The sequence below is a fragment of the Eumetopias jubatus genome, unplaced genomic scaffold, assembly GCF_037043125.1.
Source record: "Eumetopias jubatus isolate StellerSeaLion01/CBP00866 unplaced genomic scaffold, mEumJub1_p1.0 scaffold_1, whole genome shotgun sequence".
NCBI lineage: Eukaryota > Metazoa > Chordata > Mammalia > Carnivora > Otariidae > Eumetopias > Eumetopias jubatus.
The window spans coordinates 71,882,335-71,901,148 of record NW_028274807.1 but is presented as its reverse complement, the minus strand read 5'-3'; the positions used below and the strand labels follow the sequence as shown (position 1 = coordinate 71,901,148).

The 18,814-nt window shown below is 32.4% G+C and overlaps 1 protein-coding gene across 4 annotated transcripts in view; it reads right to left on the bottom strand.

Moving 5' to 3' along the window:
- ACAP2 (ArfGAP with coiled-coil, ankyrin repeat and PH domains 2) overlaps nucleotides 1-18,814 on the bottom strand; it is a 144,174-nt gene that overhangs the window by 21,181 nt on the left and 104,179 nt on the right. For all 4 annotated transcript variants that reach the window (XM_088025008.1, XM_088025002.1, XM_028101179.2 and 1 more), the window contains 4 exons: nucleotides 16,229-16,341; nucleotides 8,671-8,722; nucleotides 7,082-7,182; nucleotides 6,395-6,500 (listed from right to left, as the gene is read on the bottom strand). In XM_088025008.1, coding sequence (XP_087881134.1) covers nucleotides 6,395-6,500; nucleotides 7,082-7,182; nucleotides 8,671-8,722; nucleotides 16,229-16,341 — 372 coding nt within the window. The remainder of the gene's footprint in view (nucleotides 1-6,394; nucleotides 6,501-7,081; nucleotides 7,183-8,670; nucleotides 8,723-16,228; nucleotides 16,342-18,814) is intronic.

Genomic DNA, 18,814 nt, shown 5'->3' with positions numbered 1-18,814 from the left:
CCATAAATTAAAGGCTTATTATAGGCCTAAGCCAGGTAGTGTTCTAGGCATTACAGATTCAAGGATAAAAAGAAATAGGTTCCTCCATCAACTAGCATTTAGTCTTGTCAGAAGAAACATAAACATTGGAAATGATATATTATTTATCTAAATAAATATTTACATTTAATTTATATGTATATATATAAAATAAATGACACACTGAACACATGTACAAGATATGAGGGTGAAGAGAAAGGGAAACACTTAACATGCAAGATCAGAGATAGATGGAATAAACATGAGACTATTAAGACTCAAGAATAAAATTAATATTATTATTTTATATCAAGTTTTTCCAAAGTATCCAATGAACTGCAAGCAAGTTGTTTTGATTACTGCAGTGAATAACTGGAAATGGTATGGCTTTTTACTAAAGAATAAATCAATTACATAATTATAATTATATTCCCAGCAAGGGAAGTGAAAGACTGAGGAGGGAGAAGAAAGCACTAGTGTGAAGTGCTAGAGCCTGATGAGGGGCAACAGGCAGAAAAGAAGGTTGTTGGTTACATACAGGGGGACTGATCATATAAGTAAACATGTTAAAAATAAAAGGGAGCCATTTATTCATATGGAAAGGAGAGAATTAGAACAAACCCTGTTGTGTGTGCTTACAACTGGAGATATAAGAGGCACACTAATGGTTTTCAGTATAAACAGATATATAAAGAAATACAGCTGTAAACATGTCTATGTGTATATACATACATATATTCCTTTATCATGGTTTCTAAAAGCCATTCACCAGCAAAAGGAACTAGGGCTCTTCGGAGAAACTGCTGATTTTAGCACTGGTACAGAGAAAGTGCAAGATGAACCTGGAACACCTCATCATGCTAGAAAGTTAGGAGGAACTCAGATTGATGGGAACATGTCAAAAGGATATAGAAGCCAGGGTTCCACTGGCCAAATTTGGATCAATTTTTTAAAGAATTTATTTATTTATTTATTTATTTGAGAGAGAGAGAGAGAGAGAAAGTGAGAGAGAGAACACATGAGCATGGGGGGCGGGGAGAGTCAGAGGGAGAGGGAGAAGCAGACTCCCCACTGAGCAAGGAGCCCAATGTGGGACTCAATCCCAGGACCCTGGGATCAGGACCTGAGCCAGAGGCAGACGCTTAACTGACTGAGCCACCCAGATGCCCAAACTTGGGTCAATTTGAACAGCAAAACAAATAATCATAGTAATGGATTATAACACACTGAAAAAAGTAGTGGCCTATACTGACATAATTAAATAACATTTAAAGCCTGACGAGGAACAGAATATTCACATAGTCTCAAAGTACCTCCCCTACAAAATACTTATTATCTACAAAAGGAATATTACAGTACAGAAGTCTAGCAAACACCACCTTAATCAAGTGATCACAGTGAACATCACCAATAATGGGACAAATCAAAGTTATGTACCACCTGAATATGCAGAGAAGAACACAGCATCATTCATATAACCTACCTGCCAAAGATGCATAACCTTGCAAGTAAACATCAAACTTACACTGAAGGACATTTTCCAAAATAACTCGTTTGTTTTCTTCAAAACTATCAAGGTCAAGAAGGTCAGAGTAAGACTAAGGGACTATTCCTGAGGGAAGGAAACTGAAGAGCTGTGACATCTAATGTTACCTGTACTTCTGGACTGGATCTTTATGCTATAAAGAACATACTGGGACAGTTGTTAAACTTAAAGATGTTTGGGAACTAAACTGTAGCCATATATCAATGCTCATTTCCTGATTATGATGGCAGTACCGTGGTTTTATAAGAGAAATGTTCTAGGGTGTGGGAAGTTAACACTAAAACAATGGGTGATAGGGCATCATGTTAGAAACCTACTCTGAAATAGTTGGGGGGGGGGTTATTTGTACAATACTTGGAACTTGTCTATAAGTTTGAAATGATTTCAAAATTTTTTAAAAATGTTTTACTAAAACATGTTCAATAATGTGAATTACCTCATAAGCAATTACCAGATAGGAAAAAGATGTCAATACAATACAGAAATCTTGTTGGTTCATTCCCAGTTTATAGAAACTAATGTTTTTGTACCAAATCAGAGAAGCTGAAAGCAAAGTATACTACACAGCAGAACCTGGGTTCAGGAACAAAGGAATCCCCTCCATTCTTTTTGGCTCATTTTGGCCATGTGCTTGTACTCAAAAGTGTGTACTTCATTCATTCTCTCTGATCTTTATATGTTTTGCCTTTGTCATCATAACTGAGTAGCCTCAACCCTTCTGTACCCTTCCATTATGCAATCTTCGTCAATTTTTAAAGTTAATTCCTATCATACTGTAGTATTCATTTATTACAAATTTAACTATTCTAGTATTTTTACTGAGATTCTAAAGTTCCTGCAAGTATGCTAGTTACAAACTTACACAGGTTTTTAGGGCAGCCCTATCCCTATTTTTCCTATAATCTCTATTATTTCTCATGTATGGCTTTTCATAACAGGTATTTCAGCAATGCCACCAGCTTCTTCATCAAGATGATCTGGATACACACCTAATTTTGTTCCCTCACAAAACTTTGCTAAAAAACAGAAAAAAATTATTAAAAGGCATTATCCTGGGCTTTTATTGGACAAAGTTGTGATAATCTGATCAAAAAAAAAAATACTGATGTTGAGTATCTTCTTTGGAAAAATGTCTATTCAGGTCCTCTGCCCATTTTTAATCAGATCATTTGTGGGGGGTTTTGGTGTTGAGTTGTATAAGTTCTTTATATTTTTTAGATCTTAACCCCTTATTGGATATATCATTTACAAATAGCTTCTCCCATTCAGTAGGCTGCCTTTCTATCTTATTGATGGTTTCCTTCACTGTGCAAAAGCTTTTTATTTTGATGTAGTCCCAGTAGTTTCTGCTTTTCTTTTCCTTGCCTTAGGAGATGAGATATATCTAGAAAAATGCTGCTACGGCCAATGTCAAAGATATTGCTGCTTATGTTCTCTTCTAGAAGTTTTATGATTTCAGGTCTTACATTTAGGTCTCTAATCCATTTTAAGTTTATTTATGTGTATGGTGCTAGAAAGTGGTCCAGAAAAAAATTCTTTCTGCATGTAGCTGTCCAGTTTTCCCAATGCCATTTATTGAAAAGACTGCTTTTTCCCCATTGTATATTCTTACCTCCTTTGTCATAGATTAACTGACCATATAAGTGTAGGGTTATCTCTGGGCTCTGTATTCTGTTCCATTGATGTTTGGTCTATTTTTGTGCCAGTACCATACAGCTTTGTAGTATATCTTAAAATCTGGAATTGTGATACCTCCAGCTGTGTTCTTCTTTCACAAGATTGCTTTGGTTATTTAGGATCTTTTATGGTTCCATACAAATTTTAGCATTATTGGTTCTAGTTCCATGAAAAATGTTGTTGGCATTTTGCCAGGGATTGTACTAAATCTGTAGATTGCTTTGGGTATTATGAACATTTTAACTATATTAATTCTTCCAATCCATGAGCATGAAATATCTTTCCATTTGTTTGTGTTCTCTTCAATTTCTTTCATCAGTATTTTATAGCTTTCAGAGTACAGGTCTTTTACCTTCTTGGTTAAGTTTATTCCTGGGTATTTTATTCTTTTTTGGTACAATTGTAAATGGAACTGTTTTCTTAATTTCTCTTTCTGCTACTTCATTATTAGTATATAGAAATGCAACCAATTTCTGGGTATTAGCTTTGTATCCTCCAACTTTACTGAATTCATCTGTTACTTCTAATAGTTTCTTTGTGACATCTTTAGGGTTTTCTATGTATAGTATCACATCATCTGCAAAGAGTGACAGTTTAAATTCTTCCTTACCAATATGGATGCCTCATCAGGGAAATGCAAATCAAAACCACAATGAGGTATCACCTTACACCTGTCAGAATGGCTAAAATAAAAAAGACAAGAAATAACAAGTGTTGGTGAGGATGTGGAGAAAAAAAACGCCTGTGCATGGTTGCTGGGAATGTAAATTAGTGCAGCTACTATGAAAAACAGTATGGAGGTTCCTAAAAAAATTAAAATAGAAATACTATATGATCTAATAATTCCACTACTGGGTATTTACCCCAAAGAAAATGAAAACGTTAATTCAAAAAGATACATGCAGCTCTATGTTTACTGTAGCATTATTTACAACAGCCAAGATATGAAAGCAACCCAAGGATTCATCAACAGATCAACATTCATCAACAGCTTCACACAGAAGCCTGACAGCATTAGCAATGAATGACTGGATAACCAAGTATTCTGTGTCTCCTGTTGCAATGTGAAGTATAACATATCACCTATGATGTAACTGTATCAGCTGAAATTCTATAGAACAATTAACCTTATCTCTTCAGTAAGTTATTGTCATGAAAAAAAAGGCCTTGTTCTAGACTGAAAGACTTGAGGGACAACCAGATGCAATGCCCAGTCATAGATAAGATGCTACTTTGTAAATAGGTTGCAGAAGACATTTTTAGGACAACTGAGGTCCTCTGAATATAGACTGGGTAATAGATGATATTAAGAAATTACTATTAGGCATGAAATGAGATAATGGCTGTACTCTAGAAAGCTTTTGTGTTTTTTCTTTTTTTAGTTAAAAAAAAAAGACATTTACCCACTAAAATAGGGAGAACAGAAAAGTAAATAACAGCAACAAAATTCTGAAAGCTGGAAGATGGTTGGATGGATAGTAACTGAGCAGACCAAGGCCAAATCTTACAATGGTAGTAAGTAAAAATCTGAGTTCATGAATTCATATTACATGATACTTAAAGGCCTCAAGGATTTATACCAGTTAACCATGAAATGGGAATCAAAGTGGGAGAAATGACTGTGTAAGGAGCAGGTAGATCCCAAGGTGCCTTCCCCAACTCCATGTCATTTTGGGACTGCTCCCACACATTAACACAAAAAACGAGAATTTTATTTCATTCTCTGAGGAAGTAAAACAGAGAGTCTCTGGATGGGATTTACCTGAAAGGTGGAAGGCAGAAGCTTAAATGAACTTATACATATTGAATACTGAGATCCCCAGCAACTAGTTCCCAGCAGCCCCTTACTCCTCTGCAGGAGACTGATGGGACTTCTCTGGGAAATCATACCAGCTGAAAAGATTCCAAAGATCCTAACTCTATGGTTGTTCCTCAACAAATGGCCCAGACTTCAGAGAGGCTCATGGTCAACAAAGTCCTAACTATGTTTGTAGAGTGTCCAAAGAGATTTTTAGTCCTTAATTTGTAATCAGAACAGATTACCAGATAGCCAAGAAAAACCTCTGACACAATAGTTCTCAACATTGCCTATATATGGAAATCACCTAGGAAGCTTTTCAAACTATTGATGTCTGGATCCCAACTTCATTTAATTACTCTGGGGTGAGACCTACGTATTGGGATTTTTTTTTAAATCCCTGTGTTATCATCACAGGCAGCCAAGTTTAAAAACCATAGCTCTAACACTGTATCCAAGAAGAAAGAAAAGGTTTATATGTATAAACATTCAGCAAACAAAAAGAAACTCCTGGAAATTTAATATGTGCTAACAGAACTAAAGTATTCAATAGAAGGCTTGGGAGATTAACTGAGAAAATCTCCCAGAAAGTAGAGCAAAAACACAAAAAATCAGAAAATCAGAAAATCAGTCAGAAATTCCAGAAAAAGAAAACAGGAAAATTGGAGAGGAGCAATACAAAAAAAGATCAGTAATAAGAAAGATTCCCAACAGCAATGCTGGAAACTAAACAATGCTGTTAAAATTCTTAAGCATAGTTACTTCCAACCTAAAAACTCCACACCCAACCAAACTATCAAACAAAGGTGAGGATAAAATAAAGATATTTTCAAACATGCACAGACTCATCACAAATGCCTCATTTTGAAGAAGTTACTAGAGGAATTGTTAAGTTCCATTTCTCAAAACTTACTAATGGCCTTGCTCAAAAGTCTGTAAAATCACTGGGAAGCTGAAGCCAGACTATGACTCAACACTCCACATTCAGCTTAACTTATCCAGGGAGACTTCAAACCAGAGACAATTTGAGCTTTCCTTTTTTGATTTTTACTAATTACTAGTCTTTTATGTTTTACTAATTTTTATTAATAAGAATAATAAAATATTTTGGGAAAAATATTTACGTTAGAATACCTTATGTCAATCTAGGACATACATTCAAATACTGAATTAAACATATATTAAAATGATAAAGTAAAAAGAAATAAAGAAATTGAATCTAGGTTTTCACAGTAAAACCTCTTTCAATTATAAAATTCATCATCCATAGAAAATGTTATAATCATATAATGTTACAACTAAAATTAAAAACTTTTGGCAACATATCATTTCATATTACAATACTGTTTACTAACCTCTGATTCATCACCCTTCTCTCTATAAGCAGTAGCAATACTGGTCTGAACAGCCTTAATCCATGCCTGGCGCAGCTTTTCAGAATCTGCCTGAAGCATACAACTTCTAAAAGAAAACAACATTGTTTTCTCAGATACTAAGTTAACACCCCCCAAATAATAATGTTTCTTTGCTTATTTAATAATTTTCTAACAAAAAGTAATTTCTTTTGAAAGGTTTTATTTCATCTATCTTTAGGACAGAGTATGTTCATGAAGAAATCAATAGAAATGAAATAAATTGCCTATTAGAAAAAAATCACAGATCCCTTAACATTTAAAAAACAAACTTTAAATTTGCCAAATACAACACTAATTTTTTCTATTGGGTAGAAATATGAAATGATAATTATCAAAGGAATTGATCTGATATATGATGTCAGTTCATCATCAAGACAGGTAAAAACTTTCCATATGGCCACAGCAATAATCTTTATAGAATTTAAAGAAAATGATACTGGGTAGAAGTTACTTAAATATCTCACAGTAATACTTGTAATCATTAATTATTAAAATTTACTTTTAAAGCACTTTTTTTCCTTTCTACCATAATCACAAGTAAAACACAAATGTTTCTCTACTCTGAAAAGGTCTTCAAAATAAACAACAGAAACTTAAAAGCAACTCTCATTCTTTAGAACCACTTACTTTGTTGGAGAGACTACCTCAAAGCAGAAACGCCGTTCTATGTCTTCACAGTGTTTCACTGTGCAGAGCCTTAGATCTTCCACTACCACAGTGGGGTTATCCTACAATAAGGAAACACAACCCCCATGTTTATCAACTTAGTTTTTAAATACTACTACCAATACCAATAATAACATGCTTTAAAATATTACTTGTAATAAATGGTCTCATTTTAAAGATTTATATTTATCTTATTTAGGATTAGAGATAGGAGTTATAAACTCCTATATAGATATAACTAATAAAGGTAACTGTGTCCTGTTCATAATTTTACGTCTCATAAAATTGCTATACAAGGATTCAGTGGAAGTATATGTAAAGAGCTTAGTCTAACACTTGGTAATTAATTAATAGGTGCTCAGTAAATGTTAGCTTCCTACTAACTTTCATTTTCTTCCATTTTCTTTCATATCCATTACTCTCCTGGTCCCCCCTCACATATAATAAAAGCTACTTTCCTCTAAAAAAGAAGCTTTAACAGTCAAGTCTTTCAAGTAACTGAAAAAAAAATAAGAAGCTTATACATTCTTCTTAAAATACTTAAGAAAATGAGAAAGCTTCTATCATTTTTCTAGTACTTAACAAAAATATAAACTCAAAACCAAGTTTATCAGAGCAGAAGAAACCATGAACTTCTGTGGAATAAGCCTGCTAGCACAGAACCAAACAAATAAAACTTCAGATTGTGTATCTCAAGAGTAAAGTGAGTATTTAAAATGGACAGCTGAGGGACGCCTGGGTGGCTGAGTGGGTTAAGCGTCTGCCTTCGGGCTCCCTGCTCAGCAGAGAGCCTGCTTCTCCCTTTCCTCCTAGTTCCTGCTCTCTCGTTATCTCTATCGCCATCTTTGTCTCTCTCTCTCAAATAAATAAAAAAAATCTTTAAAAAAAATAAAATAAAAAATAATTAAATGTACAGTTGAATACATCATTCACAAAGACTGACTAGGTAAAAATTAATTCATCTATTAACTAAAGGTTTTTTTTCCCTAATTATTTTTAACACTCTCAAGTGCCATGTAATCTCAGTATGCCTTTCTGATAAATAAAAATTCCTCAACCTTAAAATAAGGTTCAGGAAAAGAAATGTATAAAAACAACATTAACAAATTTAGAGGTTTCTATTTAAATTACTTCAAGCTTACATTTTAATTTCATATTTCACATTTCCATATTATCACCTTTGGCCTGAAGGTGATGTTTCTTAAAAGGCACCCCTTCCTACAGCCTCAAAACAGTACTATGGAATGGTGGTATTGCTCCTTCAACCACAGCGGGTAGAAGAAATGAAAGTAATAATCCTGGGACACAGAAACACCTGTCTCAAAACTAGGAGTCAGGAATTCAGGATTCAAAATCACTCTGCTTCAATTTTAAGGATCAAAAGTTAATACTTTCCACTTTTGAGTCCTCTTATACATGCCTAAACATAAAACTAATAAACAATAATTTTGCATATATGACTATTTAAAGACTTCATTGCTTTATCAAGATGAACAGAGAACTGAAATGGGGGACTCACTGGGTTTCCACTTAATTAATAAGACACCTACCTTAAACTTTTTCTGGTAAACCAATTGATTGTTCTGTATTGAAAACCAGCGTCTAAATAAATAAAAACAGATTAAGTTTTCATAAACATAATTTAGGCCTGTTGTTAGAAATAAAATATTTGGGAAAGCACTAGAAAATCAGTTGATAGTAATTATGTTTTGAGAAGTGCATTGTTTTGTTTTGTTTTATATAGACTGATGTCAATGAGATAACTATTGAAAGTAAAGAACAATTTTAAACAGTTTTAAAACCACAGACTAGGAAAATAAAATTACTGTATTTTGATTCATTTTGTCAGAAATTTATATCCTAACAACAGCTGTTACCCTTTATGCTATCCCCAAATAATAACTGTTATAAAAGTAAAAATTTAGTTTTTTGAGGTTACTCAAAAATAACTAAAAATCTTTCCCCAAAATAATTGCTTCTATTATAAAGTAGAAATAAATTTATGTTGTAAAAAAAGACTATCCATTTGTATACAGCAAAACACTGAAATAAATGGTGCTTTGTCTACAACCTTTCTGCAGCTAATTCAGCAAGCCTTTGATGTGTTAAGCAAAACAGGAAATTAAATCATTTTAGAACTGATATCAAACAAGAGATAATCGCCAATTCACTTGACCTTGCTTTAATATAAAATACTTCTAAGCAGAATAATAAAATATATTACTAAAAATGAATCACCTATTTATATTGTTCTGTTTGTTCTTGTAAATTATGAGGCAAACAATTTACTTGCAATCTTTTTTAGAAGAAAAAGCTATGTATGGTATATTTACTAATTCTAATTTATTAAAACAGTAAAAGAACCTAAAAATTTATAAAAAAAAAAAAATCACAGCAAAAGCCATTCATAAAAGGAAGCAAAAATTCTCATCAAGCATGAAAGGTAAAACTATTTGGTCATTATTTTAAAATTAGTTTCATGTGAGATGATTTCTATTGTAAATGTTATTAATCTATTAGCAGATAGAGATTCTACCTTTTCATTGATACTAATACAAAGCACGAGAAAATGTATTTAGACATATTTAGAATTTTTATTTTAAAAAATTAAGTTATTTCTCCAAAGCTGTGAAAATGATTAGATGCTTTTCTATTTTTAAGCTAGACAGACTGTTAGGTTTTCTTGCTACTTAAAAAGGCATCACCTTTTCCATTAAAATAGAGATGTGTTAAATAAGCATCTAGATAAAACCAAGTGACTTGCCTCTAATGCAAATCATCAAGATGCAGGCTAGAAAAGGAAGAACTTCTGGGTTTCTTTGTTTTGGGACACATAGTTAGTTAGAAATGTTAAAGGAAATACCTATAAACAAACAAAATGGTGCAGCCCTGCCACAAGGATGACATGCAATGGAAACAATCTCTGATATTGATTAATGTGGTAACAAAATACTACATAAAAACCTGATTTTTATGTAGTAAAAATCTGATTATTAACTTTATAGGTCATATATATTTCTGAAGCCCAGTTCCCCTGCCATCTATCTGCTTCTGGGTGACTCTCGCACATCTTCATTTTTTTGTACACTCAGGGAAGACACTATGAATTCATCTTAACTTTGACATTTCCTAAGAAACAAAATTAAAATGTACCTTACATAGAAAAAAAAAAAAAACTAAGATCTGTATGTTGTACGACACTGTTTCCCCTCCTCTGCCATTAAAGAAAAAAAAGAAAAAAGATCCAACTACAGTCATTGACACTGATCAAAACTTTAATCAGGTAAGTAAAATGGAATATAATTTTTAAATTGCTCTTACAGGATAATCCTAGCTATTATTAACATTTCTAATAAAAGGAAAAATGGGAGAGTACTTAATATTTCAAGCTCGTGCTGCCTGCAATTTGGAGCTACTTTAAAAGATAATTAAATAGAGGTGCCTGGCTGGCTCGGGGGAGCCAGAGGAGGAAGAGGAGCATGCAGCTCTTCATCTTGGGGTCATGAATTCAAGTCCCACGTTAGGTGTAGAGAATACTTAAGCTTTAAAAAACAACTTTTTAAGATAATTAAATAATAAAAAAGACAAACTTTAGAAAGCACTGAGCTGACAACTATACTATATTCTACAAAATTCAGAAACTGACCACAAAGCTAAAATATAAGACTGTTCTTTAAAAAACAAAATTTCTTGGCTCATTAAGAAAAATAATACACCACTTTATATCTATCCCAAAGTGAAATAACTCAATAAAGACTTTAGACCAAAATACTAAATTCATAAACAATTAGATATTATTGACACTGAAATACCTATGAGAGCTTCCAGATAACAAAGCATGGAGGTAAAGGAAAAAATATATAAAAAAAAACTTAAGGGTCTTTTACCATGTTTAATCATGAGTCCTAGAACTGCACTTGAAACCAAGAATAAAATGTAAAAGTAAAACTTCTGAATCTGTAGATTTCTCACTAAAACTATAAAAATGATCGATTTACACACATATTCATATATGTGCAAAATAGGTGAACATTTAACAAAATTAAAAGCTTCAGCATGTGGGCGCCTGGGTGGCTCAGTTGGTTAAGCGACTGCCTTCAGCTCAGGTCATGATTGAGTCCCACATTGGGCTCCCTGCTCAGCAGGGGGGTCTGCTTCTCCCTCGGACCCTCTTCCCTCTCATGTTCTCTGTCTCTCATTCTCTCTCTCAAATAAATAAATAAAATCTTTAAAAAAAAAAAAAAGCTTCAGCATGTATGCTACTATCTTTCAAATTCAATTTAATTTTTCCCAAGGAAAAAGACCAAAATGTTAAAACAAAAAAGCTCTAGGAATTGACGATTTTTATTTTCAATAAAACTAATATGATTATTACCAAAGGCGCTAATTCCTAGTTACTGTTTAAAATTTCTGAAAAGTGTTTACTGGCTTATTTTCCTTAAAAAAAAAAAAAAAGATACAAAGGCATTTGTATCTATACAATTCTATATCTCTGGGGAACTATAAATAATATCAAATGTTCTTTTCATTTTCAATTAAAACAAATAGAGGCTATTGGCAATGAAAAGATAATTCCATTCCTGAAATGAAATGTGTGTATTTTATTCCCAATTTAAAACATGAGACATTATATCCATTGCAAGTAATCCAACTGAAATGCAGGTTAATTATGAGCTTTCTCGTGCCAAAGAGGAAATTGGAGTAAGGCAGGAATGAGGGGAAGGAAGCCATTTGGTACCTGATATGATCGGGCTTTTTCCTGTCATGTGAAAAAATGGGGCAGGATTAAAACATAAAGGAAAGGTGGTAAAAGAATGAAAACGCAAATGTGCAAAATAAGCAAAGGACTAGCATGATATGAAAATAAAGCAAGAATTAAAGAAACAAGCTTAAGCTCAAACCTAACAAAATAGTCAAAAATATCTGTTGCATTTTGTTCTCAAATTTATACATGTATGCATTTATACAATTCTAACTCTTAGGAATCTGAAATGCTAGTATTTCAGAAATATTCAAAAATTTTTTTCTATTATGGTATAAAAAGTTCTGGTAGGACTTAGCACACTTGGGCATACCTCTACTATTATTTTTCTGCCTCTATGGTAATAGCTATAAAATATAGTACTTCTCCTCTTAATAAGTTGCTCCTAAAAAATTAAGGGCAATAATCACTAAAGATATATCTTCATAAACCTGAAACAAAGGAAAACTTTCCATAAGGAAAATAGGATCACTAATTAGGAATTTCAAAGATTATAAAATATCATTAGGCAAATAAACCTACCTCCCACCTGCTCTCCCCCTTTTCATCAATGACAGCAGACACTCAAAGGCCACACATAAGTGGCGTATCTTTAATCTATGCATACACGTCTTATTTTAAACAAAAGGCCAATAAAAATAAAATTTGTATCTCTGCTAGCAACATATATAATACTTTAAGAAACTGTATAATACATTTTATGCTTTTAGCTATATTTTCTAGTTCAACAGACTGACCATAGCATGTTAATAATTGTTTCTTAATTCATTTTACCAGCTTACTATTAAATAATCTTAGTATTTAATTATTTTCTTTGTTCATTCATCTTTCTGAATGTATCATAAAAAGCAAAAGAGACATATAGGTACGAATAATCCATCTGGCACTGATTCGAGTCTGAGGTTAAGCTGCCACACTGAGAAATGGCCTGATATGGAAAGATAATTTTGGTAGCTCTCACCTTTTCAGAAAAATACGTATTATAGACATATAAAAATGCTGAGACACTACAAACTAGAAATCTGAAACCGAGAAACAAATCCAACAATTCACATAAGACATAAAGTGTCTCACTCCTTACACTCTTTCAATCACATCACACAACATATAATCTCTTCCGTAAAATTTCAAATTAGAGAATGATGCTTAGATTTTATGAAGCACCGGGACAGGTTTTAAAACTACCTGGGAATTCTTAGTCAAATACACATTTCCCACAGGAAGTAAGTCTTTTTTAAAAGTTGGCTTAAATGAGTGATGGGGATTAAGGAGGGCACCTGTGATGAGCCCCAGGTGTTCTATGTAAGTGTTGCATCACTAAATTCTACACCTAAAACTATTATTATGCTGTATGTTAACTGGAATTGAAATAAAAATGAACAAATAAATAAATAAATGTTGGTTTTGAAAATATTACACGCCACTATTCCATAAAACTATAGATAATGGCAAATTTGTCATCATATGATTGGTACCTTACAGTGACTACAAGGAAAAGTGTTCCCTAAAACTAATCTACAGACAATCTAAAGAAGATACATAAACAGTAAGCAGAAAAATCTTTATGCTTGAAACTGGAATCCTAGATTTAAAGTTGAGGTACAAATATCACAAATACAGTCTTTTATTTGAAGTCTAATCAAATATATGAAATCAAGCTGGATAGAGAACTAATTAGAGAAGGACAGACTCTACAGTCATAACAGGTAAAGGGAAGGTAACTGCCAAGTACTTCCTGAGATTAGATTTTTTATAAACTTCATATAAGAAATTTAAGATACAGTCCAAATTTTTAAATTGAAAAGCAGAAAAAAATTCTAAATAACATTTAATAGATTTTTCTTCTCCCTTTCACCGTTACTGACCTATAACCTAGAAAATATCTAAAACTTTTGTTATAAGGTTTTGACTTGTTTTCTATGAAGATACTTTTATACAGTGCTTATATGCTATGTTCCTTAGAAGTCTGCTTTTTACTGGTATTTTCATGAAAACACTCTTTTTAAAGGCATATGAAAATGAAATAATCACTATCCATAATTTTTCTAGTAATGTAAATAGACTAGGAAATTTGAATAGTTCCTAAGTTATTTTTAAAAGATTTGGCATATTCTATTTTATCAAAACACAAATTTATATGGAATTTCCATAGCACGTTAAAAAAAAAATAACAGGTTTTAGGCCTCAGTCTTGTCACAGACCAGCTGTGTGACCTTCAAAGAGCAACCATCTCTCTGCACCTTCATTTCTTTTCTAAAAATTAGGATGTTGAAATACGATCCATGATTCTAATCAATTAACTATCACCCCAGTACAATTAGATGGCATCTCCCTTAGAGAGCAGCCTCATTTCCAAAGGCATTGTCTTTTCCACTTTACAAATGGAAGGTAACATGGGCGCCTGGGTGGCTCAGTTAAGCGTCTGCCTTCAGCTCAGGTCTTGATCCCAGGGTCTTGGGCTTGAGCCCTGCATTGGGCTCCCTGCTCAGCGGAGAGCCTGCTTCTCTCTCTCCCTTTGCTGCTCCCCCTGCTTGTGTGCTCTCTCTCTCTCCCTGTGTCAAATAAATAAATCTTTAAAAAAAAGGAAGGTAATATGTCTACAACTGAGAATTTAATAGTTATTCCCTACTTGCTTTTAGTTACATTTTATTATCTATGTCAGTTAATAGAATTCATGAAACAAATAATAAAAATGAAAGGTCCATGCTTAAATTAGAATTAAATTTCTCCTATTGCCTTAAATGGCAATGCGATTTTCCACTAACACTTACTGTGCTTCATTTTGAAGTCTGAGATCATTTCTCACTGGAGTAGTCCATGGAAGATCATTTCATTTCTTCTTAACATAATGGTATAGTTTCTACGGATTTATTGTATTTTCACTGTGTTAAACCTTAAGTAGGTTGTTTTGAAATCTGAAGGTTAAAATTCAATTCTAACATTACCTCATGAAACTGTACTGGTTGAGAAATCTTTATTTTTAATTATAAAAATGTGACACACTATTTTTTAATTTCCTATTCTGGCTATGAAAATTTGCCAGGAAAAACTTAAAAGATTATTGTCTTAACTTAAACAGCTTAGAAAACAGAATTTCAATTTTTCATTTTCACTTTACATTAGTTACAAACACTGTTTCTACCCAGACCACCTTGGTTGGTCCTTCTGTATTCATACATTATTTTAGAAGTTCTACATAATTCAAAGAGGCTTTAATATTAAATATAATCACTTTCTAGTTTATATTCATCCTCAGGTAAGGAAAAATTATTTCAAATAAAAACACACCTCATAGATTTAAATATCTGGCAATATCAAATGCTACGGAAATGCTCAATAAATCACTGACATTTGAAAATACCAGTGAATATTTTTTCCATATAACCTCATCACCAAGAAATCAAAATAAGTGCACTAGAAATCCATTTTAATAGATTAAATATTCAAGCATTAGTTTCCATTTAAATTAACAAGAATGTATACTAAATTAAATTTACCAAGAAAATTTTATTTATTTTGCTAATGTCCATTTTTTTAAAAAAGAAAACAAGCTTCTCTATCATTAAGTGAATTCATGTCCTGTTCATGTAGCAAATAAAACACATTCAACCAATAATGTAAATCAATTCACCAGAACCCAATGTTACTCTCAATTATTACTAAATTGTTCTGACTACTTTTTTGTTTTTTTTGCAAAAACAGAGGCATCCTTGAATAAAAGACTAATCATTACTTTTTGGAAGGATGATCCTGAGTCAACACAATTTTTTTTTTTATGTTTTAATGTCTGAAATTATTTCACTTTATATTAATACAAAGGAAAACAAAATATTTTATATATTTATATAACAGACATTTACATGATTAATATTTTATAAAACCAGTTTAACAACAACAAAAAGTAACATTTTCGTAGCCATCAAGTTTAGAATAAAGGAGCACCAACTGCCACACACACTTCACATATAAAAACAATCTCATTTCCTAAAAGTCCTGGTTAAAGTTATTGCAAAGTTCAAAAGATCAGTAAAAATTTGTAAGCAAACACTAAATTAAAATGTACATAAACATCACACAGAGAAGGAACCCAAAGGAGAAAAAAATTCTTGCTTCCTGGTTTATACTTTGCTTAAATTTTATAGTTTAGAATTAGTGCTATCATTTTTCACTTGCTTCTTAGGATCCCCTTTCCTAGAAGGGCAACTTATCTTCAATGGACTGGGTTCAAGAAAGTTATTATGGATGGTGAATTTAAAGAATTATGAAAGAAAGAAAGAGCTGCCAAATCACAGGGAAGGTCAGAAAACAATGTCCCAAGATCAAGACTAGTATTTGAAATATATTACCTGTTCCAAGTTTTGAAGGCATTGCTGGCTCGTTTGAACAGATATCCTTCCATAACAATGCCATTTGCAGCATCTACATTATATTCTAACTTAGAGTCATCACTGGAGAAATCCTAAACGAAATGAAAAAGTTTGTACGATTTGATTAAGTCCTTTACACAACAAATTTATCATAGAGAAACAGCTCAAACCACAGAAAAGCTTTGTATTAAAACAGTTATATTAACAATAGTCATTAGAAAAGGAGAGACCTAAATGTTGAATAATAGAAGAATGCTTCAACATATAAAGGTATTTCAATTCAATGGCCTGTTATGCAATAATTATTATAATGACAATATTAAAACACAGATGATTATATAAAATAATACTCTGAAAAACAATACAAATTACATACACAGTGATTAAAGGCACAAAATATTATGTGTACAAATAGACAAAAGGAACAACTAAATATAATGCATGTTACGTTTAAAATGTTTTCATTTTCTCCTAATATTGTATTATGATGTGTGTGATATCAATTTAAAAAAAAGGAATATAGATATATTTAAACTGAGATTACTTAAATCTACCACTATTCTCTAAGTATATTACTATTATGGTAGTTTTTTAATATGACAGAAGCACTAACTCCACTATTGGGGAGTTCAGAAATAGAATAAAGGCATTTTTTTCCTAAAATAAAATTTTGTTTTGCAAACAATCACATTTTGAAGTGGGCACACTGAGCTCACTTTTTTATAAGGATTATGGAATGCCTCATAATCTTCTATCATTCTAGACATTTTAGTCTTCGCATGAATTCAAACTTTCAATTTTCCTCTAAGGATTCATGAAGTTTTGAAATCAGAAAACTTATATTTTAAATACTTCCTGATGGGGCGCCTGGCTGGCTCAGTAGGTAGAGCATGCAACTCTTGACTCAGGGTACTGGGTTCAAGCACCACGTGGGATGTAGAGATCATTTAAAAATAAAAAATCTTGGGGCCCCTGGGTGACTCCGTTGATTAAGCGTCTCCCTTCAGCTCAGGTCATGGTCCCAGGGTCCTGGGATGGAGCCTCACATTGGGCTCCCCACTCAGCAGGGAGTCTGCTTCTGCTTCTCCCTCTCCCTCTGGGCCTCCCCCACAACTCGTACTCTAATAAATAAATAAAATATTTTTTAAAAATTAAAATAAAAATATTTCTTGATGAACTTACAAAGTAATTTGTACAAAAACTGCAAGACCGCTATTATCCCCAATTTTAAAACTCTAAAAATCATTCTCAGAACTTTCAAAATTACTTCTGGACCAATAATCAAAGTTAGAATATTATCCTTTTAGGGAATAGCAAACTCTGTCTTGAGAAAGATTTTGGCAGAAGCTACATGACCCTCTGCCAAGAATGCTGGATGTGAGGGTCCTCCCCTAGAGGGGAGGCAGAGTAAGAATCACCTAGGAACCTTCCAAATATAAGCGTCTACAAAGATGGAAAATGGAAACAATAAATTCAGAAAAACAAAATTTATTAAAAACCTCTGCTGACATCTCTCAAAATTTAACCATAAAAATATGCTAATCCAAAATAATCAAATGAAACAGAATTTATAAACAAATTGCTACACTTTCTCCTGCTTTTTCTTTGAAAAAAAAATCAGGAAAACTTTAATTCCCTCATTTAAAATTTATTTGAGGCTGTAATGTATTTAATTATGCACACAGGATTATGTCAGCAATTGACATAATTGAGTTTGGCAACATTCTAAAGGTTTCATTTATAACACTGGCAGTTTTTAATGACGCTGATGCTACTTAAAACATTAAAATATAACCTCCTTGAAGTACAGTACATCATAAGTATTTTTCTAATTTTCAACTATATTTCCTGAGATAGGTTGTCTTCGATTTACTTACTATTAATATCAATTAATATTGTATAATACTTAAAATGTGACAGATTATATGATTTTATAATGAAAGTAATAACACTGTATAAAATATATAATAAAGTATATAATACTATAATTTAAATATATTGATGAGCTGACAAATTAGGAAGAAATACTCAAAGGCAAAAGATTAAGTGAAAGTAGGAGGCTTGAAGAGGTAAGCTGATCAAGGAAGCCAGATTTCACCTTAAGGGCATTTGCCTCATCAGAATTTGAAGCTTTGGTGTGAGGCCCAGAGAAGAGAAGGCAAGACTAACACTGACCAATATTTTTGAAATTGCAACCAAGACAAGAAGGCCCATTATCACTTCAAGATTATGTTAGAAGTCCTAGCCAACAAAATAAAAAAGAAGTGGGGAAAGAATCGGAAAGGAAGAAACTATTATTATTAGCAGATGATATGACTTTGTACAAGAACATCCAAAAGAATCCAGAGATAAATTAGCATTAAAGAGAGCTTAACAAGAAAACAGGTTTCAAAGTCAATAGAAAAATCAATTTTATTCTAATATGTAATAAAAGTAAACAGCGAGAAAAGAAAATTTTAAGACATTTACAATAATATTTGCAATATAAGTATCTAGGAATAAATTTAACAAAAGATGTAGAAGAAAATATCAAGCTTATAAAGGACGCTAAAGAAAACTTACAAT